General features: G+C 40.6%; 1 protein-coding gene and 1 long non-coding RNA gene across 4 annotated transcripts in view; one reads left to right on the top strand and one right to left on the bottom strand.

The window, feature by feature from the left end:
* The window catches only part of FBXL7 (F-box and leucine rich repeat protein 7), a 440,078-nt gene that overhangs the window by 320,647 nt on the left and 93,528 nt on the right, over nt 1-25,903 (bottom strand). For 2 of the 3 annotated variants that reach the window (XM_055245789.2, XM_063619577.1), the window contains exon 2: nt 2,334-2,423. In XM_055245789.2, coding sequence (XP_055101764.1) covers nt 2,334-2,423 — 90 coding nt within the window. Of the gene's footprint in view, nt 1-2,333; nt 2,424-16,766; nt 16,773-25,903 lie in introns of those variants that run through there. The other variant, XM_055245790.2, reaches the window with a different exon arrangement.
* On the top strand, nt 3,403-16,100 carry LOC129464496 (uncharacterized). The gene is made up of 3 exons (XR_008651613.1): nt 3,403-3,429; nt 11,089-11,275; nt 15,930-16,100. It is a non-coding gene; the product is annotated as an uncharacterized lncRNA (long non-coding RNA).

The following is a 25,903-nucleotide window of genomic DNA, read 5'->3' on the forward strand; positions in this document are numbered from 1 at the left end:
CTCTGTCTCAAAAAAAAAAAAAAAAAACTACAGCAAAAAGGATTCAGACATACAAATAGCAGAACTTAATACTTTCTTTTTTAATTTTTCAGTTATGCAAGGGAATGGGCAGCATCTTTCATAGGGACAAGCCTCTTCTACTTAAAAGCTAGAAGGAAATTCCTCACTAATTTAGCCCAGTTGCTCAAAACTCATTTCCATATGAACGTAACATTTTCCTATTTTTCTCTCCTGATTCTACCCTCAGAATAACAGAAAATACATTGTGACAAAATGTATAAAACATTGGCTGGGCCTGCACCTCCTCCTAAGGGAAAGGCACAAGAAAATGAAAATTTAAAGTCCCTACAGAGTTTTTTTCCCCCTTTGGAAGCATAAAAAGCAGACACTGTTAAATGCATGAGGTCCCACAGTACCTTCCCCCAACCCCTGCAACACAGCTGATATAGTTTTGTATTTTCTGTTTTTGAGAAGGAGAAAAAATAAGAGAGCTTAAAAAACACAGATTATTTAACCTGCTTTTAACTTTCTATTTGGAGAGCCATTCAAATTAGACAAATTATGGTGACAAGAGTGACTGTAAAATAATGGTAGAAAACATTGATAATCTTGCAAAACAGATTTCTGACTTGAGAGGACTGCACCATATTAAACTGAAATGATTTCCACTATGGCTCCTAAGAATGAAAGCTTCAAAAGTAAATGTCAGGTCGGGTTCGGTGGCTCATGCCTGTAATCCCAGCACTTTGGGAGGCTGAGGCTGGTGGATCACCTGAAGTCAGGAGTTTGAGACCAGCCTGGACAACACGGTAAAACCCCATTTCTACTAAAAGTACAAAAATTAGCTGGATATAGTGGCAGGTGCCTGTAGGCAGGAGAATCACTTGAACCCGGGAGGCAGAGGTTGCAGTGAGCAAAGATCGTGCCACAGCACTCCACTCTAGCCTGGGCAAAAGAGCGACACTCCGTCTCAATAAATTAATAAATAAATAAATGTCTAGAATCAGTTAATGAGATTTGTACATTACCTTAACTGAATTTCATTAATGATCTAATGCCCATACCTGAATTAACAGGCAGAAAAGTAAAACTGGATTGCTACCTGGTGCTTCTGTACACTGAAGAGAACACTCTAATCTGTCAGCCTTACGATGCTGGGAAAATGCATCAAACAGTGCTAAGGTTTTAAGCACGGAGAATATAATCCAGTTGTAAAAGCTATTAACCCAGAGAAGGTAATTCTTTGCTACTTGAAGCACACTACGACAAAACATATCAAAGAGAAGACGTATACATACCAGCAGATGTAAACCACATACAATTACAATACATAAATTATAATGCAGAGAGAGAGAAATCATGGATCTCAGATGGCCAATGTCAGCCCATGGGTACATGCCCAATATTATGACCAACAGAAATTAAATATCTGAAACAAAAAACTGCAAGTGTGCTTCCACAACATCCCACAGACTTTAGGAAAGCAGGTGCTACACAATGTCATGAAAATTAGCTGACAGCTCAAGGTCTTTCATTATCAATGGCGTCGATGTTTAAACTAGACTTTAATCGGACAATTAGTTTAGCAAGAACTCATTTGCAGAAACTCATTTAATCATGTTTAACATTAAAATAAAAAGAGCCGATTCTATAATTGGGTCAACTTTCCACTAAATAATTACCATAGAAACAATTAATTCCACAAACAAGTAAATAGTAACTCAAAAGCTTCCATATTGAAAAGCAGTGGAATTTCTAACATATATTACCACATACAAATTCTTCATCAAGAATATCACTGCGACCAATCTTTGTCCTGACAGGGAGGACCTCTTACATATTCTTTAAATAATAATAATAAAGAAACCCCCCTTTTTCCTACTCCCAAATTTTGGAGATTAACTCAAGTTCTACAAATAACGTGACTATGATATTCCCACTGTCAAAATCTTGAATTCCAGGTGTGCCTATTTTGAAAGTTCCTCCAGGAACATTCAACTACAGCGCAAGGATTTTAAAATAATACCATTTTTTATACTGAAAGACAAGGTATATGATATTGTAAAGCCTTCCCTTAATTCAGCCTATTCCATTTTCACAAAACAACATTTGCCTTATAATTGAGGCACCTGAATCCCGTCAAATCAATTTGACTGTAACTGCAATGCAACAACAACAAAAATAACTTAGGAGTCCCTGAACATCCTCATTTTTAAGGATCTCATATGCTTTCACTCAGGAGAATAGAACTGACGTTCCCACACTTTATTTCTCTTCCAAAAATAGCCAACCCTGTGAAGAAAAAAGAGAGATAATGAAGACCAGCTGCCTACCTTCGCTGGTAGCCACATTCTTCTGGGCTTTAGTGGGCGTGTGATCTGTACTTGAACTCACATCAGATGAGATGCTCGAGCTGCCTTTGCCTGGAAGAAACAGGAATGAGCAGCTTTTGAGATTTGTAATTTCAGACCTGGACCATGCCTTCTACTCGGTCCCACACCAAGCCCTATCACCAGTTTCCAAGAAAGCAGCTATAATACAAAGAATGGAGTTTATTAAGTTTTTTTTTTTTTTGCCTTATGCATTAAATATCTTTTGGGAAATATCTGATCCATGTTATAGTAGAACTAAAGTCTTCTTATAATATAGCTTGACTATAAACTCAGACAAGATTATAAAATGTCAAATATGATAACAATCTCTTTTTGGCATAAATGTGAATAAGAAAGTACATGTGGGGAACACATCTGCATTAATTTTTTATTTGCAACTATAAATTATGCATTTCTCAGTAAAGGAAATAAGCAAAGAATAAGGCATAATCAGAGGAGCAAGAGCCTGCTAACTCCAAATAGCTGCATCACATCAAAAAATGAATTCCCTGCTTTAATAGGTCCTCCTTCAAAAACAAAACACAACAAAAAACATTTCATTTTTCTAACGCAGCGGTTCTCAACTGGACATGATTTTTCTGTTCAAGGGGACATTTAGCAATATCTGGTATCATTTTTGGTTGTCACAAGTAAGCCAGGAGGTGCAACTGGCATCTAGTGGGTGGAGGACAGGCATGTTGCTAAACATCTTAGAATTAACAGGGCGGCCCCGACAAGAAAGAATTATCCAGCCCAAATGTCAATAGTACCAAGGGTGAGAAGCCCTGGTCTAAATAATCTTGGCTCAAGGCTGAGTTTCTACTCTTCTAACCTTTAATATAATCATATACATTAATATTACTAAACATTCTTCAAATGTCACATGAAAGTCTGTAAATATAAACCACACTCTACTGCCCAGTGATGGAGAAACCTACTGACTGTGGTGGGCAGATTCCTAAGACACCCCTCATGGTATCCACGTCCGCATCATCTCCTCCCCCTTGAGAGTGGACTGAACCTGTGACTGGCCTCTAACCAACAGGCTATGGTGAAGGTGAGGCATTCTGCAGTTGTAAAGTCCCTAAGAAGTTAACTGAATTAATGACAAGGGAGATTATTCTGGGTGGGCCTGACCTAATTAGGTGAGTACCTTAAAAGAGGGCCTGGAAGAGAGAGACCCTTCCTGCTGTCTTTGAAGCAGCAAGCCCCCGTCAGTTCTACAGCTACAAGGAAATAAGTTCTGCCAACAACCAAGTGAGCGCTGAAGAGGACCCTGAGCATCAGAGGACAGCCCAGCCCTGGCCAATTCCTTCACTGCAGCACTGTGAGACCCGAACAAAAGGTCCAGCTAAGGCAGTTCAGAATTCTGATTCCAGGAAACTGTGGAATAATAAATGCTCCTATATTAAGCTGCTAAGTTTGTGGTAATGTTTTTATTCAGCAATAGAAAGCTACTGCTGGACGGGCGCAGTGGCTTGCGCCTGTAATCCCAGCACTTTGGGAGGCCGAGGCACATAGATCACTTGAGGTCAAAAGTTCAAAACCAGCCTGGCCAACATCATGAAACCCCATCTCTACTAAAAATAGAAAAATTAGCCAGGCGTGGTGGCACATGCCTGTAATCCTAGCTACTCGGGAGTCTGCGGCAGGAGAATCACTTGAACCCAGAAGGCGGAGGTTGCAGTGAGCCAAGATTGGGCCATTGCACTCCAGCCTTGGCAACAGAGTGAGAGCCCATCTCAAAAAAAAAAAGAAAATAAAAGAAAAGAAAGCAAGCTATTGCTAATGACCAACTAGTTATAGCACAGATGAATTCTTTTTGCTCCACAAGTGATGATCAAAACTCTGACGTGCAGCTGAGAAACATCATTTTCCAACAGTCTTTTCTTCCCAGTGGTAAATGCAATGAACTGAATGTTTGTCCTTCCAGAACTCACATGTTGAAATCCTAACCCCCAAGGTGATGGTATAAGGAGGTGGGGCCTTTGGGAGGTGGTTAGGTCATGAGGACTCTGCTTAGTGCCCTTATGAGACATCCCACAGAGCTTCCTTGCCCCCTTCTGCCACCTGAGGACACAGCAGAAGACTGTTTATAAAGCAGGAAGTGCATCCTCACCAGACACTAAATCTGCCAGCACCTTAATCTTTGACTTGTCGGTCTCCAGAACTGTGAGAAATACATTTCTGTTGTTTATAAGCTCCCCCTCCCCGGTCTATGGTATTTGGTTATAACAGCCCGAATGGACTAAGACAGTACAGAACTCTAGTTAGGTGGCATAAACTTACAGTCTAAATTCATACAGAGTAGAACTCCTTAGACTTTGGAGTTTTGTTTGCTTATGATGAAAGTCACCGAACAATCCAGGCTGACTGTTAATATTACTCGAGAAGGGAATGGCTCAGGTGGTATTACCCATGGGAATATCAAGGAACTCAGAAAAATGGCCATCATTTCCTCTCACTATCGCCCATTGCTCATTGGGACTTAGGCTCTGAACAAATCTGTTAATCCCTTTGTCACCACCCCTTCCACAACCTCTACCCTCAGAGTTAACCAAAACAATGGAGCAATTCTCCATTTGTTTTTGCCTAACCAGCATTTGTGGCCTGGCAGCTGTGGCCATTTATCTGCCATGGTTCATCTTCGGAAGTGGGTTGACATGGCAGACTGGGCACCTGGTTAGAAGTATGTCCACCTGGCCTCTGACCCCAGTCTACCACTCCCTTGCTTTCTGCCCTTTGACATTCACTTCTCACTCTGCAGGCCTAGTGTCCGTATCTGGTAGGGGAAATTGCTGGAAAAATGATTCCTAGCAGCTCAGTCTATAATTCTTTGAGTCCATTACTTTACTCCTCAAATCTCTGTAATCCAAACCACTCCATTTAATAAGGCAAATAACATTATTGTGCAACACCAATATGTAGACTTAAATTATTTTTATTATATTGTTGCTTAGTGATGTGCAAATGGAAAACTAGAAATAAACTCCATATGCTCTAGCTCTGATTCAACAATAAAACTAAAACAAAATAACAAATTAAATGCAAAAACAATAAAATCCGTAACACTCAAATTAACAGCATTAGTTTAACATGATTGATGATGTTATTTTGCTGAGATTAAACTGTCTTTCAAAATTTAAATACAGTACTCGCTGCTAAAGCCAATGTTCTCTTGGTTTTGGCATGCACATGCCCACTCCAGGCTGCGTGAGGACTCAACCTGCATATCACTTTCCTCTACTAGAACTCAGGGAACCCTTCCCTCCTACAAAGAGATGGCATCATGTGGCCTTCACTGAGTCTGACTGTATCAGGCACATTTTTAAGACTGCTCTTTTATTGCTTATCCATCTACAAACATTGGAGTAGAGCGCCTTCCTTTAAACATGGGGAAACTTGGACAATATAACTCATGGCAGGACTCTCTTATAAAGGGGAACCAGTACACAGTTATTCATTATTTTTAAGATTATCATGAAAATGAAAGCACAAAACAACAAATTTCAGAGAAAATTCTCAGACGCACGTGAGAACATGTGTGCTGATCCCTCAAAGGGCTGCAAACTCCAATTTAAAAATTGCTTGTTTATGAAGAAAGAGTATAAGGTTGAGGAAACAAATAATAATGTTATTTATAATAATAGCTAACACTAAGTGCCTATGTTTCATTGAGCACTCTAATAAATGCTTTACATGCTTTCTCTTATTAAATAGTCATTACGCCCGATGACAGTATTTCTCAATCATTTTCTCATTATTTTACCCTCCAAGGAAACTGTTTACACTTTTTTTTTTCCCTAACTACCCCACCCTCAATGAAATCGCAACACCACAGATATACTGTATATCTCTTATGTACTATGTATGTGATTCTGCTTAATACATTGTTTCTTGGTGGGGTGGACTGTGTCCCCTTAGGAGCAATATCACCACCATTGAAAATCTATGTCCTTTGATAAGTAAAACTTTTTAAAATGCATGAGAATTTAATTAATTAAGTAATTAAGGAAATCAAGATTTTGTTGTTTTTTTTTTTTATTTATTTTTTTGAAATGGTGTCTCACTCTGTTGCCCAAGCTGGAGTGTAGTGGCACCATCACAGCTCACTGCAGACTAAACCTCCTGGGCTCAAGTGATCCTCCTGCCTCAGCTTCCCAAGTAGCTGGAACTACAGGCACACCACCACATCCAGCATTTTTGCTTTTTTTTTTTTTTTTTTTTTTTAATAGAGATGAGGTCTCATTATGTTGCCCAGGCTGGTCTCAAATTCCTGGCCTCAAGCAATCCTCCCACCTTGGCCTCCCAAAGTGCTGGCATTACAGGCAAGAGCCATCATGCCTGGACAATACAGTTGATTCTCATAACTTGAGATATTTAGGTTCTATAAAGTAACCATAAACACTAAATTAGCAAATCATTGCCCCAAAGGGAAACAGAGTTAGGTTCCTGAGAGCCTCTGCTCACATTTTTATCAATTGATCAATACATCAATTTGGTTTTTGTGTGTTTCTATTTAAAGACATCTTATTTAATACATATTATTGATGCATTGTCACGGAACTCAATGCCAATGGAACTGTAATTCATGTCTGAGCAAAGCTTATCTGACACATATTGGCGACATCACAGCCCTCTTGCACTTAGGAACACTACACAGCTCTTCAACACTACACTTGGGGGTCATCTTAATGAAAACAGCAACAAAAAGTACAAAAAGCAGAAAAAAAAAGTGGCAACAAATGGACCCCAAAAAGAACACTGTGCATAGTAGGAGAGCTGAAACAGGAAGGCAAAGTGTCACCTTGTTCAGCCTTATCTGGGAAAGTATGCATTGCACAACCCAAATTTTTCACCACTCTGCATGTATTTGTGAGTGACCCTAAAAGTGCCTCAAGGACTAATTTGGTGATTACATAAATTTTAGCAAGTAGGCAAATTCTCAAATACGAAATCCACAAATAATGAGAACTGACACTGTGTCATCTTGTATTACATGTGATTTTGCAGCTTGCGGCCCGCTTACATGTAGACGGGGATAGGTAGCATGGAGGATCTGGAGCGAAGAGGCCTGGGTTTATATCTGGATTGGCCAATTATTAGTTTTGGGCAAATTAATAGACCCTCTCTATTGTAGTTTCTTCAGTTTCTTCAGCTGTAAATGGGGCAAGGTGGAGGGTCAATTCCTGCCTCATAGGGTTATTGTGAAAATTAAATAAAATAATTCAGTTTGAGTACTTAGAGTAGTGTGAGCACCTAGAAATACCCAACAAACCTTTGTAGAAAAATAATTCCGTTTCTGTACTTAGGATATTGTAAGCACCTAGGAAATAACCAACAAATCTTTGTAGAATGAGGTTCCTATGTTGGATACCATGATATGCTCTTCTGCCCTGCTTCTGGAAGCAATAACCATCTCCTTGTGGAGTTCAGGTGGAGAGGGAGGCGGGAGGGTGGTGCTCAGAGAAGAAATGTTACAGAAGGAATTCAAAGGGAAAAACCAAGGGGAATATTCAGCTTCTAATATTCAAAAGCAGAAATCTGCAGTATGATGACATTCTTGCAAGTCAAGCTATCGTCTCAGGAAGGAACTGCCTACATTCTCAGCCCCTTTAGAAAATCAAGAGTGAGAATGTCAGATTAGACCCTGGAGTTGTACATACGGAAAGTCCAGATAAGAGGGAGGTGGCGTGAAGAGCACAGGAAGCCACCCTATGGTGACACTGGAAACGACCAGGGGCAAGAGAGGCACAGGAGGGGAGCAGCCAGATTGGACTTTGGTTTCCCTCTCTGGGATTCTTCTGAGAAAAAAGAGGGTATGTTGGATAAGGGAGAGAGAGATGGTTTGGCTGGGTCCCCACCCAAACCTCATCTTGAATTGTAGCTCCCAAAATTCCCACATGTTCTGGGAGGGACCCCTGGTGGAAGATAACCGAATCATGGGGGTGGTTTCCCCCATACTGTTCTTGTGGTAGTGAATAAGTCTCACAAGATCTGATGGTTTTATAGGGGTTTTCTCCTTTCACTTGGCTTTTATTCTCTCTCTTGCCTGCTGCCATGTAAGACGTGCCTTTTGCCTTCCACCATGTTGTGAGGCCTACCCAGCCATGTGGAACTGTGAGTCCATTAAACCTCTTTTTCTTTGTAAATTACCCAGTCTCAGGTATGTCTTTATCAGCAGTGCAAAAACAGACTAATACAGAGAGCAACTCTAGAGGCTGTAAAATTGCTGTCACCTCACTCCCTATGCTAAGGGATGCCGCAGAGCTCCTGCCCTCAGACTGCTCAGCCAGCAGCTAGAACCATGGCTACATCAAGCTGCCGGGTAGCACAGTCTAGCTCAGGGCAGTCTTCACTGCAGCTTCTGGAGTCACCTGGGTTTCATGGGGACACTGACATGACCACAAGTCAAGGAAAGTCTGTTGGGGTCTTGCCTTAGGGAGTCAACACAGTGGAGTGAGATGCTTCTATTAGCCACAGGAAGAGAGCAGATTGCCATGTCAGGGCCAACTGGGAGGCACAGTCAGACCTTGGCATTAGGAAACAATAAGAAACACTGGCACAGTGATAGACCGAATGAAAGGATGCTTGACTAGAATAAAGGACCAGCACATTCACTCGCAAAAGACACTCTACTACCAGCAATAACTAAGCTGTGCTGGTTTTAAAATATGTCCACAAATTCTTTGGCATTCCCACTTCAAAGGCTGAAGCCTCATTTCCCTCCCCTTAAACAGAGAAAACTCTGGGGGTTGAACCTGTGCCTCATCCTGCCCGTCAGGTGGCTCTGATTCATCAAGTGTGAGAAGCAGGCAGCGGCTGGACCTCTCCATTAGCTGTACTGAGAACCCAGGATGCTGCAGGTGAAATGCACAGTCCAGTGAGTAGCATACTAAGGAGTGTGTAATAAACATCAGCCACTGTTATATCACCCATCAAGGCTGCCTGCTTCGTGTGCAATTGGAGTGATGGGGGATCTGTGGTTTACAGTGTTAAAAAGCATTGTTTCTGGAGGCAGAGCTGGGTTCAAACCCCACTTCAACCATTTCCACGCCACACATATGCTCATGTGCAAGTCTGTCAAACTCTAAGTCTTGTTTCGTTGCCAGTAACACTGGGATAAAAACCTTTCACCTTCTGTAAATGGGTATCATACGGCCCATGCTTTGATGTCTGTATCAGTCAAGGTTCTCCAGAGAAACAGAACCAATGGAGGTTACATATGTGTATGTGTATGCATGTGTGAATATATATGATTTTTTAAGCTTGAATTGTTCACACAATAGTTGGGGCTGGCAAGTTTGGAACCTGTGGGTTATACCAGCAGGCTGGAAACTCGGGCAGAAGTTGAGGCTGCAGGTTTGTGGCAGAATTTCTTTTTCCCAGTAAACCTCAGATTTGCTTCTAAGGTCTTCGAGTGATTGGATGTGGCCCATCCATATTATTATTTTCAGAGATAATCTCCTTTACTTAAAGTCCACTGATTGTCGATGTTCACCACCTAACAAAATACCTTCACAGCAATATCTAGATTTGTGTTTGATTAAATACTTGGTACTATAGCCTGGCCAAGTTGACACATAAAACTAACCATCACAGCAACCATCCCACATGGATTTAAATTCCATAGCTACCACTTCCAAGCAACATGCCCAGGTGAACATCTCTCAAACTTTCCAAGCACTCTTGTCTCAACCATAAAATAAAGATATGCACACGCAAACAAAAGACAGCCATTACCTCTACCAAAAACGGGGAAGACATTACCCACCCTGCAGGGTTTGGGAGAGGCTGCTATAAGAAAAAAATGAACCCTGGCAGGTAAAGCATGAAACCATGACCAATGCCTGTGAAAACCCACCCTGTGAGTTATTAATATTGACCCATTATTTCAATTTATATCATAAACTAAGAAATGAAATTTAAAATAATTATTTTACTATTACATAAATGATAAAATAAATATATAAGCACATAAATTATACATAATTTAAATATCCAGAAAAAAATCCGCTCTAACTGCTTTACATACATGAAAGTTTATTTGGTTATTTGACCAATAGCTAAACCCCCATTAGGGGCCATTAGTACATTGGAACTGTGCTGGTCGGATTTGGTAAAGTAAAATTTTGTGCTTTCTTTAATTTCCTCGCAAGTGGGCTAAAGGCCCAAAGGAAGACAAATGAACAAACAATTAGGTATCAAATACAAATAAACATCAAAGCAAGTGAAAATAAACACACTAAGTTTGGTAAATGTTATATGTAATAGGCTAATATATACACATACAATTCTGAGCCACTGAAATCAGTCGGTGGATCGATAATTTTGGTCAAATGGGACACACTATTAACTCAGCAATGTTAGCAGAAGAATGCCCTGGTTTTTTCTTCCTGTCATGCATTCCTTTGGGCTGTCTGTTAGAGCGTGCCAGGTTTTCCTAATGTTTGAAGATAATGTTCATTTAATGGGGAGTCCTTTTAGTGAGGGACTTTAAGTTTCTTTTAATTTAAGAATTCCCATAGGTACTACGCAAAACTAAGTTTCTTCTCTTTTCTCATTTCTAGTGCTCAAGTCAGTTAATTTATTAATATTATGACACAAGCAAGATAAAGGGTGTGACAGAAAACAAATCCATGGGGTCGTATGCTTACCAACACTCTTAAGATTCTAAGACATCTCTTGCAAAACTGATTCATGATATCTATTCCAGATCATACGCACTGCATTGGTCACACAGATTACAGCTGCAGACTTCTAACATGAAATCCACACACAAGTACACGGACCCACGTGGAGGCCTCAGCCCCTTATTTCCTGCTTCTCTCCGCTGTCTTGTTTTCAAGCTGCTGCTGGTGCATCATGAGAACCTGACTTAATACTAAGTGTCCATACCAAAGGTAAGGGAATTTTTATCAAGATCTCAGAATCAGATCAAGGGAACGGTGGGTCATATTTGTGCGTTGAATTCACTGTTATTTTCCTGACTGGTATCTTGAAATAATTTATCTTCTTTGATCCACAATTCAATGTCTGTCCCTACAGCATAATATAACATCGGTTATCTCAAACAATGATCTGGCTTAATTCCTGGCCCAGGTGCATATTAGTTTTTGGAAAGAAACTGAATACATATTGTAAAAGTGTATTAGCTCTTTCAAGCCAAAGAGGAGTGATTAAATAGATGACTTCTCCAGGGGTAGAGGCCTTCAAGTGGGGCAAGATGAGGAGGCAGAGAATCCTAAGCACTCTGCTTCATTTTCTTGTGAGCAAAAAACATGAGACAGTGTCCTTTGTTTTTGCTTCTGGTATTCTTTGTCCCACCCGGCAAAGATTAGAAGCAGGGGCTGAGGAAAGAGAGCAGGAAAGGAAACGAAACAGGAGGGAAACTGCTAAGTCATGTTTTCCTTTCTTCCTTTCAAGCCACTGAATGTCCTAACTGGTACTTTCTTTACGCTGAATGTCCTAACTGGTACTTTCTTTATACCAAACCATCTAATAAAGGGCATCAGGGCCACTAAGCAAGATACCCATGTCTATAACTGGAGTGATCCAGGATGCAGTCCACAGATGAATTCTTTAAAATCGCTATAAGCCATGACCTCATTGCCTACACAGAGTGGAGAATTCCCACCACAGCTACTGTCTTGCTATGTCACTGTGCTGATGCAAGCATGAGAATATACATAATCATACACACATACATGTACATTGTGTGTGTGTGCACGTGTATGTGTGTTCTGCTAGAGTCACAGCATGAAGACATGATAAAGGCCTTCTAGGATAACGGGTCAGAGCTAACCTCTAGAAAGAAACCTCTAGAAAGAAAACTGATCAAAAAAACCTATAAAATAGAAAAAAAAAAAGATAGCCCTCTAGTGAGGTAGCATATTTCTAAGGATGAACCAAAATCTTCATAAGAATAACCATGCCCTGTTACACATGGGACCAGCTAAGTCAATTTTATTAGCCTCTTCTTTTTGTAATGTTAAAATAATTGACAGATAAAAATTACATATTTAAGGTGTATTATGTGGTAATCAGATATACACATATATTTTACAATGATTGAGCACATACTTCACATTAGCACTTGACTTCGGATAGGGTCTCTTCCCCTAAGATGCTGTCATTCTACTGGGTTTATGTCCAGTCTAAGAAGGCCAAGGACATATTTTAGCATTTGCTCCATTGCCAAATGACAAAGTGAAGCCACCATTCAGAAGGAAGATCTGGTTCAGGGTGCTTGCTATTTTTAATTTTTTTAAATTGTGGTAAAATGTACATAACACAAAATTTGCCGTTGTAATTTTTGTAAGGATATAATTCAATGGCATTAATTACATTCATAATGTATGCAACCATCTTCACTATTTCCAAAATGTTTTCATCACCCCAAAGAAGCTCTCTGTAACCATTAATAACTCCTCATTCCTCCCTCCCCTAGCCCCTAGTAACGTCTAATCTGCTTTCGATCTCTATGAATTTGCCTGTTCTAGATACAAGTGGAATTACACAATATTATTTCTTCTGTGTCTAGCTTATTCCACCTACCATGTCTTCAAGGTTCACCCACATTGTTTCATCTATCCATGTTTCATTCCTTTTCATGGCTGAATAATATTCCATTCTGTGTGTATACCATATTTTGTTTATTCATTCATCTGCTGATGAACACTTGGGGTGCTTCCATCTTTTGGCTACTGTGAATGCTGCTGCAATGACAGAGTGCTGGAATTTGACTGCTTGTGGTTTTTCACTTTTGAACTTCTACTGCTTGTTGTTTCCAGCTGAAATCAGATCCAGCTCTGTGGCTGGAGCACAGAACAAGGCACACAGCAGTCTTCCAGGAGAGAAAGGAGACAGTCCCACTGCTGAGTCAGCAACTGCCCTGCTGCAGCCCCAGGATAGGCAGAGAGCTTGGGTTTAGGGAAAGGATTCCACCGAGTATAGTGTTACCTCTGAGCAGGGCTGTACGGCCAGTGCTACTGGCCAAAGTGAATTCAGAACAGCAAAGCAGCAGATGTCACAAATGCTAACAGAGCAGATGCAGATCACAGGATCCCTGCACACACCTGCTGCAAAGCCCCCCTCTTCAACAGCCAGTGGATGCCTAGGGGATTCCCCTTCTTGCCTAAATGGGGACTCACTACTTTCTCTGTGGGAAAGCCAGAGCTGCAGCCTCAACTGAGATGGATAGAGCCAGAAGGACTGTCCCACTCAACACCACACAAGCAAAACGAAAATGTGAAATGGAAATTCCTATTTTAACACATACAGGGCACTGAAGCATAGAAATCATTTAAGTCGATTTAGCTAAAAGGTAAGCAGAGAAAGAATTAAAAAGAAGTCATCTGTTGGGCATGGTGGCTCAGGCCTGTAATCCCAGCACTTTGGGAGGCCGAGGTAGGTGGATCGCTTGAGGTCAGGAGTTCGAGATCAGCCTGGCCAACATGGCGAAACCCTGTCTGTACTAAAAATACAAAAATTAGGCAGGTGTGGTGGCACACGCCTGTAGTCTTAGCTACTCCAGAGGCTGTGGTATGAGAATCTCTTTAACCCGGGGGGTAGAGGTTGCAGTGAACCAAAATCGCGCCACTGCATTCCTGCCTGAGGAACAGGGCAGGACTCTGTCTCAAATAAAATAAAATAAAAGTTATCTAAGTTGATCAGCAATCATTCCACATACCAACTTTTTATTGGTGGAGAAGGGTTTTCTTAAACAAAAATCTCAATTAAAATCAATCCATTGTGCATTATTCCTAGAGGATGTAATAGCTAATAATAAAAAGAGGAAAAGAACATGACTTTCACACAGTTCTCCCTTTTATTTTTTTGGAGATAGAGTATTACTCTGTTGCCCAGGATGCAGTGCAGTGGTACGATCTCGCCTCACTGCAACCTCTACCTTCTGGATCTCAGCTTACTGCAACCTCTGCCTTCCGAGTTCAAATGCTTCTTGTGCCTCATCCTCCTGAGAAGCTGGGATTACAGGCATGCGCCTTATGCCCAGCTAACTTTTGAATTTTTAGTAGAGACAGGGTTTTGCCATGTTGGCCAGACTGGTCTCAAACTTTTGGCCTCAAGTGACCCACTTGCCTCAGTCTCCCAAAATGCTGGGGTTACTGGCATGAGCCACCGCACCTGGCCCCATGTGTCCTCTTAAACCCAGAGAAGGTAGCAGAAGGCTCAAAGTCATGTTTTCCTTTCTTCCTTTCAAGTCACTGAATGTCCTAACTGGTACTTTCTTTACACCAAACTATCTAACAAGTGGCCACAGGGCCACTGAGCAAAATACCCATGTCTATAACTAGAGTGATCCAGGATGCAGTCCATAGATGAATTCTTTAAAATCGCTATAAGCCATGACCTCATTGCCTACACAGAGTGGAGAATTCCCACTGGAGGGCATGGAGCCAGAAGTAAGGCTTGGGCCTGAATTCTGGCTTTACTAACTGGATGGTTGAGCTTGATGAAGTTCCTTTTTGCATACCTCAGTTTCTTCATCTGTAAAATGGGTAATAGTCAAGATAGACACGTATCATGAGAAAAAAATGAAGTAAATAAGTAAATTGCTTGGAATGGTACACACATATAATAAATAATCAATTAGCTATGAATCATCCTCTCTAATAATATTCTTAATAATTCAATTTAACTCAACAAATACATGCTAAACTTATTGTATGCAAAGGATTATGGTTAGCACTAAAAAAAAAAAAGACACAATTCATATTAGGCTAGGGAGATAAAGCACAGACAAATAAATGGAATGAAACATAAATGCAGTATGAGGGTGGGCAGTGGCTCCTGCCTGCAATCTCAACACTTTGGGAGGCTGAGGCAGGAAGATCTTTTGAGGCCAGGAGTTCAAGACAATATAGCGAGATCATGTCTTGACAAAAAATATAATTTAAAAAAATTAGCCAGTTGTGATGGTGTGCACCTGTAGTCCTAGCTAGTTGGGAGGTTGAGGCCAGGGGATCACCTGAGCCCCAGTGTTCTAGGTTGCAGTGAGCCATGATGGTGCCACTGCACTCCAGCCTAGGTGACAGAGAGACCCTGTCTCTAAAAAATAAAAATAAATTTTTAAAAATCCAGTATGATTACTTTCAAAATGGGATCCTTAAGTGACATTCTCAAACACTGTTTTATTTTCTTTTTTAAGAGTATTTTATTCTACTTTTTGGGGGGAGGGTAAAGGGACTTGGGATCTGAAGATACTTGTCCAAGGTCAAAGGGTTGACCAACATCCAAATACTACTTTCTTCACAAAACTTCATTATTGTTTAGTATGACTGCTTTTTTAAACACTGGTAATAAAAATATTTAGGTTGATTGGAAACAATCAAGCCTGTCTTCTGCACTTGATGGTCAACTCCATGAGGGTAGGCTCCATGTCTGCCTTGTCCCCTCCCAAAGTAGGACTGTGCAGGGTATGTTAAATGTGTTGAAATAAGAGAAGTAACTGCATGAATAAACTAGAAATTTATTCCTAATGGAATATCCCTGGTCCATAACATTTTCTAATAAGCACTATCCCCTCCTTACCAGCACCATTCAAATCTGTACCACCCACCAAGAAACAAGAGAGTTTTTACACAATGGCTATGTGTAGAACCTCCACACTACCTACAGAGTCCCTATGGTGACATGCTATAAAGTACTCCGTATTTGTTTCCACTAACTGGGTGGTTGAAAATAATAAAAATTTATTATCTGACAGTTTTGGAAGCTAAAAGTCTGAAATCAAGGTGTCATCAGGGCCATGCTCCCTGCAAGGGCTCCATGGAGACTCTGATCCATGCCTCTGTCCTCACTTCTTGTAGTTGCCAGCAATCCTTGGCATTGGTTGGTTTGTGCCAGCAGAACTCCAGGTGCAGCCTCAGTCATCACATGGCTGTCTTCCCTCTGTGTGCCTCTGTGTCTCTTTTCATAAGGACATCAGTCATATTAGATCGGGGGTCACCCTACTCAGTATGTCCCTATCTTAAAATTAATTTTATGTGCAACAACCCTATTTCCAAATAAGGTCACATGCTGATGTTCCAGGAAGGACATACATTGTGGGGTGAGGAGGAGGACATTCTCCAACCCAGCAGATACTCCAACATTATTTTCTGCAGAATTAAATAGCAGAAAATCCTACGCTGAGTCTCTCAAATGATCATTTGTTCAAGTTTCATTGTATGGCAGTATTATTACGGGTGGAAAATAAAGATGAGCAAGTAAGATTGAATGTATCGTGGAATGCTAGAAATCTCAAAGAGTCCCCCAGCTTGTGAAAAAGCAGGCACTTGGCACCCCAGCATGTCTGGTTTCAAGTCTAAAAGAGCAGGCAATATGTCACTAAAGGTACCAGGGCAGAGCCTCCCCTTCCCACACACCCACCTACAGGCCTTTAGGCAATTGTGCAAAAGTTAACACAGATGCCAGCTGACACTGACACAGATGCTGCTGCGGCTGCTGACAGATGGTGCTTCACAGCTGGGTTTCTGAAGAGAGTAATGAGAAGATCAGAGCGCTGGATGGGCTAAGGGTACATGCATTAACACAAGAATTTCCATTGTAATACAAATCAATCAAAAGTCATTTTATGCTAATAACATTACTACAATTTGCACCACTCCCAGATCTCAGATTTGCACCAATAACTCCCAGATCTCACCGATCATGAAAAGACTTGTGTCTTGCACAATCTGGATGTATAATAAAAGACCAGGGTTCTTTCTAAAGTTCATTGGTGGTTCTACACAATCTGGGAGCACCTTAGAAGCCATGTGTTCATTTCTTGGCATCAAGAGCCTCTGGTGTCAATAAATCCATAACTGCCTCTTCTGAGTCACTCATTCATTCATTCAACATCCCATGGTACACACAATTCCATGACCAAGCCATCTCAGCCATAAAGGTTATTTCTTGCAGGATTTTGGGAGTAGGGAAACAGTGGAGAAAATACTAGTATTGCCTTTCAACAGAGAATGTAGTGAAAAGAGAGGCAGCATTATCCTTTTAGTCTGTGTGGCTGTATGTGGCTCAACCCCAGCAAAAGACAGACAGACAGTTATAGACCTTTGTGCCTTACTGTCAGTCATTTATTTTTGAGGGTTTTCATACAAAGCATATTTACCTTATCACTGAAGATCAGTCTAAATTAGCGAAAATTCTGAACAATAAATTTTAAAAGGCATTGATTCTCCTCCTTTCATGCATGGCATAATCCTACCAACAGTATAAGAAAAAAAGGGATTATATATTTAAGATCTTAATCTTATTTAATGCAAAACAATTTTAAGATCCCGCTAAGTTTCCCACCTCTCATTGCCCATTTATCAAAGAATCATAAGCAAAAGTTGACTATCAAAATTCTGTATCAAGAAATGAGAAGGTTGTAACAGTCCTTTTTGGTAAAGAGAATTATAACTGAGAAATAAAAATAAAATTCTAAGGCCCCCTACCAAATGAACAGACCCCCACTCTTGGTCAAGGGGACTCCAGAAAAACCTTGGAAGCTGATTTCCCAGCCATGACAGGAAGGGAGGGTGGGCGTGCCTTGTTATACCCCTCCCTCACTTTCTTCCCCAAGGGTTAAAAAAGAAATAAGCCTTTTCAAAAGACAGCATTATTCACAATAGCAAAGACTGGGAACCAACCCAAATGTCCAACAACGATAGACTGGATTAAGAAAATGTGGCACATATACACCATGGAATACTATGCAGCCATAAAAAGTGATGAGTTCATGTCCTTTGTAGGGACATGGATGAAACTGGAAAACATCATTCTCAGTAAACTATCGCAAGGACAAAAAACCAAACACCGCATGCTCTCACTCATAGGTGGGAATTGAACAATGAGAACTCATGGACACAGGAAGGGGAACATCACACTCCGGGGACTGTTGTGGGGTGGGGGGAGGGGAGAGGGACAGCATTAGGAGATATACCTAATGCTAAATGAGGAGTTAATGGGTGCAGCAAACCAACACGGCACATGGATACATATGTAACAAACCTGCACATTGTGCACATGTACCCTAAAACCTAAAGTATAATAAAATAAAATAAATTTTAAACTAAAAAAAAAAACAAAAAAACACAAAAGACTGCACCACTGATATCAACCAACTGCCTGACGGTGCCCCTCCCTTCTGTGGTTCTGATAATCCAATCCACCAGCATTCCTTCCTGATAAGAGACAACTGACCACAGAGTGGTTCTGGCCAGTGTACAGAGGATACCCAGTGAAGGTTTTCATGTCCTCTGCTTCACCTTTTGACAACAGATGGCTGAAAACACCACCCTTGGATAATCCTAATGCTGCCATTTTTTGAACATGGGTCCTATGAGGCAGCATCAATTGAGCATGTGCATGTTTCTCCTTTCATCAATATTCATGACTGCTCCTATAGCTTATTGAATATGTGTATTTGGCCATCTCATTCAGTATAAATCCCTGTGCTATTCTTCCCACCCTTGACATGTCTGTTTCTGGCTTCTAACCAGAGGCTACGCTTTCCCACCTATCATAATGGCCACCCTGCAGGCTGCAACCCTTTCTGAGAAATAAATCTCTCCTTTCCAAATTTAGGAACCTCGTCATTTTTCAGCTGACATAACAAACAAGTTTTCCTACCACAGAAAACTAAATATAGCTAAGGACTGAAATGGAGAAAGTGAAATCTACAGCTCAATTTCACACTTACTACCTTAATAATTGGTGAGCCCTGAGTAAGCTACCTTAATGCTTTTCAGCATCTATTCCTGTACCTCTGATTGGGGAAAGGAAAACCGGAGGAGATCATCTTCATGACCCATTTCAGCTTTCCGCACACACATTCTTCACTTCTCTCTGCCCAAAATGTCGTCAACCTTCTAGCAAAACTACAAACCACTTTACAATCCCAAACCATGATCCAAAAAGACCTAAAAGTTAAGAGGAAGAATGGATAAGATAGGGTTTTTAGCCAACTTTCTCCTCCTAAATTGAAATTTTGTGTGTGTTTGTGTGTAACATGTACACACACACACATAAATATATATTATATATGCATACATATATACACACACATACAAACACACACATATATATCCACATATGTGTATTTCAGCCACTAAAGCATAGCTGGATTATTTCACTGCTGTCTCTTCTCTTTGGGGGTGTGACTTTTGAATTTGAGAATCTGATATCATCTTCTTAGTCCCCAAATGAAGGTCCCAATTTTATTACCTGCTATGTCCCCTAAGAGCATCATTATTTTCCTCCCTGTCTCTTCCACTGTCCTTGCAGCAGGAGGCTTCCTTTGGCCCATGGTGGAAAGCTGCAATTCTATTTAACAGGAGTAAAAGTGATCACGTCCACCAGTAGGCATCTCTGAGCACAGAGAAACAGAGAAAGTATAAATGGCAGCTACAGAGTACCTCACAGATAACCAGAATCTTTCTACTACTATAATTTGTAGGAAGGAGGAGCTACGAGAGTACACTGAATGCAGCAATTGCTCTCACTTCTGAATCCATTTCATCCCTAACTTTGTGTTGCTGCCACATGGTTGGGTGAGACTGATGTCCCCTCTATTCTATCAAGGTTTATTTACCCCAAGCCCATCAACACAGACCCATCCTCATTGCCCAGTGATTGCTCAGGAAGACAAGGAGGGGGAGTGAGGGGCAGATAAATGATCAAAGTTATTCACTGGTAAAGAAGGAGATGTGTGCTCTCTTTCTCTCCCTCTGGATATAACCATAGGCCTTGTTGGACACCATACTCTATTACAAAGGAGAGTCAACAATTTCAATAAAAATGCACATGGCAAAACAATGACAAAAAAAATCAGGTAAGGATATCACTGAGCCATTACCAGTTCAATGGGTCCCAACACCCATCCTACCACTGGACTTCTCAGTTATATGAACCAAGAAAAGACAGTCTGTCTGCTGCACCTGGTGGTAAACGTTGGAACTGCAGCAATTGTATGCTTACCAAAGCTGTATCTCAAATTTGAGGGAAAAAAAGTCCTCATCCTAAAGGTACGATACTTTTTTCCGTAAGAAAAGAGCATTTTTTAATTTTAGAGACTGACTCTATGAAAGGTTGAATAAGTATAAAGTAATAATTTTGAGAGTGATGGATTGTAACGTTTTAAATAAGCATAACCAAGTAGAAATAAGAAGCATTATACTTAGCCACATGATGAATCTGATAAGGCTGGAAAACAGTTTAATGTACTCTGGGTAATAAACAGATGACCTGGTAGGTCTCTTTCCTCTTTGAAAAACTTTAATTCAGCTTCCACCTATAATCTATGATGTATTTTTCAAAGCTTTATGCATTTTTTAAAAAATCACTCCCCCTAAATTTTGCATTTACAGCCCTTTTATCATATAAATTGCGGTCATAACCTAAGTTAAGGTTTGCAGCAGCCAGTGAAGGGAAAGGTCTGGCTTCTATAAAAGGAGATACATTAAGCAAAATAAATCTTGCTTGAAACTGGAATAGTTCTTGAATATAACAACTTAGGAGCTAATCTCTCTTCTCTTTTGAAAATATAATAGCTTTGCCTTTGAGCCAGAATAGATCAAATAGTCCAGGGATAGCTGTTATTCCTTTTCTCATTCTTTTTCTTGACGTACTGACACTTGATTAATAACTGCAAAATTCCTGAGAATTCTTTTCCCAAACTCTTCTAGCATGAAGGCATCACTTCATCCATAAAGGTGAAGGAAACATTCGAACTACTCTTCCCTCTAGTCTAAAGGAAGAACAGGGCCAGGGATTGAAGCTTTCAATCTACACATTAAAATATTTCTCTTCTCTAGGCCTTCTTCACACACCTTCTTGTAAAACTTTGTTGGAACGTAATTTATAGGCTTTCAACTCATTGAAATGAAAAGAATTTCAGGCATTTGAGATGTTTTTTTTTTTTTCAAAATGATATTATGTAGAGAGATATTTTCACATGTATGGTTTGGGACAGGCAGAATAAGCTTACTGGCTTCAAGATTTATATATCCTTTATAAAAATGAGATGCAATCAAGTATTTGGGCCTAAGTGTTTTCCATCCTATCCCTGGCACCTATTTTAACATATAGGAAATAGAGGCAAAACCAAATTGCTGTATTTTTATTCTCTGCTCTCAATACAACACAGTTGCTTCTGTGACTTCTGGTCACCAAAATGTGTGCGGATGGTGGTTTCTCCCCACCAACAAGCAAGCAATCAATCAATTCTGCAGCAGATTCTCCGGCTGGGTATCCTAGAATTCAATTCAATTCTGATGCTATCTACCTAAAGATAGTGTCAGATTTTACAGGTTAAGGGCTCAGTCCCACAAGGCTGCCCCCACTTTATATGCCAATCACATGTCCAGCCCACTCATACTTCTAATCAACTGGCTACAAAATGAGGTTTCCATGACCTCCTCCTTGGGTTTGATTAATTTGCTAGGACAGTTCACAGAACTTAGGCAAACACTTACTTAGGTTTACTGGCTCACTATAAAGGATATTGCAAAGAATAGAGATGAAGAGATGCACAGGGCGAGGTATGTGGGAAGGGCATGGAGCGTCCATGCCCTCTCTGGGTGCACCACCCTCCAGGAAGTTCCATGCATTCAGCTATCTGGAAGCTCTCCTAGCCCTGTCCTTTGGAGTCTTATGGAGGCTTCATTACATAGGCATGATTGGTTTCATCATTAGCCATTGGTGATCAACTCAACCTTCAGCCCTTCTCCCTGCCTTGGGGATTCTGTGCCCAGAATGCAGGGGAAATAAAGTCAGTCTTTTACTCTGGTTCAGGCAGGCACTGCCCTTGTGGGTTTGGAATAGGAATATATGGTACGCACAACTTTGTAAATTTTTTTCTTAATTTAATTCAAGCATTTACTTTTCAAGTGCCTTACCAAATTCTTACTTATTTTTGTGGAGACAGGGTCCCACTATGTTACCCAGGCTTGGCTTGAACTCCTGGGCTCAAGCAATCTCTCCTGCCTTGGCCTACCTAAACTCTGAATTGACATTTATTTTTATTTTAATGTGAAGAAAAGCCATATAAAAAAAGGAGACAAGAATTAGTGCTGAATAATTACTCATCTATTAAAAACAAAAAAGACTCTATACATACCACACAAAAATGAATTATACCATGCTTTTGTAGTCTAAAGGCAGAATGTACTTTAAAAATGCCTTTTTCTTAGTTATTTCAGAAGCATACCTTAGCCCGGTTTTGGCATGACCATTCATTCTGATTTAACTGGTTTCATGCAGTAGAGTCAACAGTCCTTGATTTTACAGACAAGAGTGCTTCATTCTAATTCTAACTGTGTACTTGAACAAACCCCTTAATATCTGTAAGTCTCCATTTTTCCCTTCTGTCATGCAAGAGGATTAGGACTGCAACATCCCCTTAACTCTTACAGCAGCCCAATGAGTGTGTTCTGCAATCTTGTTATTTCACCAAATCCCATCTACCTGCTGAGATAGGACCCATGGGACTATTCTCATTGACCTCAGGAATAAACTAAGGTAAGGACTGTATAACTGTCCCAGAGCTTGTAAGAAAAATCTCCAGGCATCAGAGACCTCACAACCATGCCACATCATCTCCTTAGATTTTTATTGTAGCCTTGGATGAAAAGCCCAGATGCTGGAGTCAATGCACTTCAATCTTTTTGCTACTAACCATCTGCTTGATTTTGGAAAGATGCTTAACTCTCTGCCTCAGTGTTCTTATTTATAAAATGGTGTCCCAGATTTTCTATGAATTAACACATGTAAAGCACCTAGTTTGAGGCTTGGCACATAGTAAGTGCTCAATAAATGTTACCTAGTAATACTGTTGCAAGAGTGCAAATAAATACAGTTGTATAATACTTCAAAATTAAATCCCTCCATCAGCACTGCAATCTAAATAATTTATTCTGAATTAATTATCAAATTAAGGAATTCAGGCCAGATCTCTCCTGGTGCTTCTTTCCTCCCTGTACCTCAGCCGATCTGGTCTGCCTGCAATTCCCCACACTCGTCACATGCAGCACTGCTTCATACCCCTGTTCCAACTCTTCCATGCTTAGAATGACATCTCTTCCCCTCCCGATCCATTTTCAACTCCTCCACAGCAGCCTTTCTGGGTCTCTGAGATCCCTTCCCCACTTGGAATGTTGTACCATTTACAGTCATTTGGCACTTAACGTAGTAATAATCACAACTGACACTTATAGTACTCTTGGGATTATACCAATTTGTTTTTATGTATATTTTCTCACTGCACTGCATTCCTATCTTCTTACATGCCCTGGGATCATAGTCTTGTACACACTGCAGCTGGCGAAAAGACTACGCGTGGAGCCCATGGGAGAAGTTTACTGCTGCTGATGGCAATGTTCTAGATACTGGGAAACAAAAGCAAAAAGGTCAGGGTGAACCTCTTGTCACATACAGGTATATATTTTTAAATGTAAGACTGACTAGGATTCCACATCACTATGACAGATGCACAGAGGATCATAGCAAGGCAACTAAACTTAGCAATGGGAATGGACACACAGAGAATCAGAGAGGAGACAGCGTTTCTCCTGCAATCAGGAACTTTGGCAGCATGCAAAGAAGAGAGGTTGTTCGGATATTGTTGTCAGCAATAGCTGGAGTATAGTATGTCACTAGTACAGGTTATATGCAAAGAGCCAGTCTATAACTCTGAAAACCTGATTCCCGGAACATTTCCAGAGCAGTCTGTGAGTCTCTATTTTGGACTGGCCCCTTCTCTAGCAGCAGCCTCTTCAGTTCCCTGAAGCCGTACTGCAGCTCCAATATCAAGGACAAGCCCACTGTCTCCTACCTCCATCCCCAGTGTGAGCTGGTAGTAGCAATCATGCTCCTGTTCCTAGCCCTGGGCGACACACATCAGGAATTCAGACTGTCTGGTGAGAGGCCAATGGGTACTCCCATCATTCACACAAAACGTACCTCCCTTACCACCGCGTAAGAAATGGAAACACCATTTCAAAGAGTAGTTTTCTGGCCTGGACCGCCCAAGATCAGAACAGATAACTTTTAACCTTTTCAACTGTTTACTTTTCAAATGCCTTACCAAATTCTTGACCTCTCTGACCCACCATGTGTCTGCCCTCCACGTTCAATGAAAAGCCTGGAAAACCAAGATGTGAAACCTCCTGTTTAGCCTTCTCAACCTCATTCAAAAGGACAATATTTCCCTTTCATTGCATGGTGCAGCAGTGGAGGCAAATGCTTTAAAAACTTACCCAATTAACCACTCAAATAAACTCCACCAACAAAAAAATACTAAGTGTCTAATGTATATAGAACATATTGTGAGCACTGGACAAAGTCATTTAGTCTAAGGGAAGAAATGAGTAGAATGAATCTTTAGTGTAATGTTGGACCATAAGAAATTGCCATTTTCATAGGTTAAAAAGGTTCAAAATCAACACTGTCATATGGTTCAAACTAATTACAAACATTTCTTTGGGGTTACCTTCCAAGGTTGGTATTGAGTATGAAAATAACTAAACTTCATTGGATAGTGCCCAAGATGTAGTTACATACACTGAATTTTTCTCTAGAGTATATAGTGCCATCCATATTGAGTTGCCAATTAGCATATTTGGAGAAATAGCATATATTCAGCATAAAGAGAACAAATTCACCAACTCCAAAAAGGGATAAAAAATATTTGTTACACAAATTAAACAAATTTAAAACAAAAAAAACCTGTACATTTTTAAGTCTATCTCTTAAACTATTTAGCTTTTTATAAAAGCTAGGAAAATCAGCTATTAAGTGCTAATCTAAATCTTTGCACCAGAAAACTTAATGAGAATTCCACACCAAGCAGAGAAAGACTATAAGACCTGCTTATTTCTTTTTTGAGATGGAGTCTACCTCTGTCGCCCAGACTGGAGTGCAGTGGGGCAATCTTAGATCACTACAGCCTCCGCCTCCTGGGTTCAAGCAATTCTCCTGCCTCAGCCTCCCTAGAAGCTGGGATTACAGGTACCCACCACCACACCTGGCTAATTTTTGTATTTTTAGTAGAGACAGAGTCTCACAATGTTGGCCAGGCAGGTCTTGAACTCCTGACCTCAGGTGATCCACCTGCCTCGGCCTCCCAAAGTGCTGGGATTATAGGTGTGAGCCACCGCACCCTGCCCAGGCCTGCTTATTTCTAAAGGAGAGGCAGCTAGCAGAAACAATCCAGAGGAAGTGAGAGGGAGGAAGGGGCATGCGGGGAACAAAATGGCAAGCAAATATTCACCAGCTGATCCCTGTAAAGCTAACTGGCTTCAGTCTGTCCACTTTTCACTTTAAAGGCTCTAAAATTTCAAATGTTTTCTAGGACTGGTACTCTATCGGGAGAATGGTTTTACTGCCTCGCCTTAAGTATTTCCCAGTATTCAACCAAATGCCTAACCATACAGCAGCCTACAGCTGATCACACTTCCCTTGTGTGTGATACGCATCTTATCCTGGACTCTGTCTTCCATCACTGCTCTTTTTGGTTTTCATTTACA

Source organism: Symphalangus syndactylus, chromosome 16 (assembly GCF_028878055.3).
Source record: "Symphalangus syndactylus isolate Jambi chromosome 16, NHGRI_mSymSyn1-v2.1_pri, whole genome shotgun sequence".
NCBI classification, from domain to species: Eukaryota; Metazoa; Chordata; class Mammalia; order Primates; family Hylobatidae; genus Symphalangus; species Symphalangus syndactylus.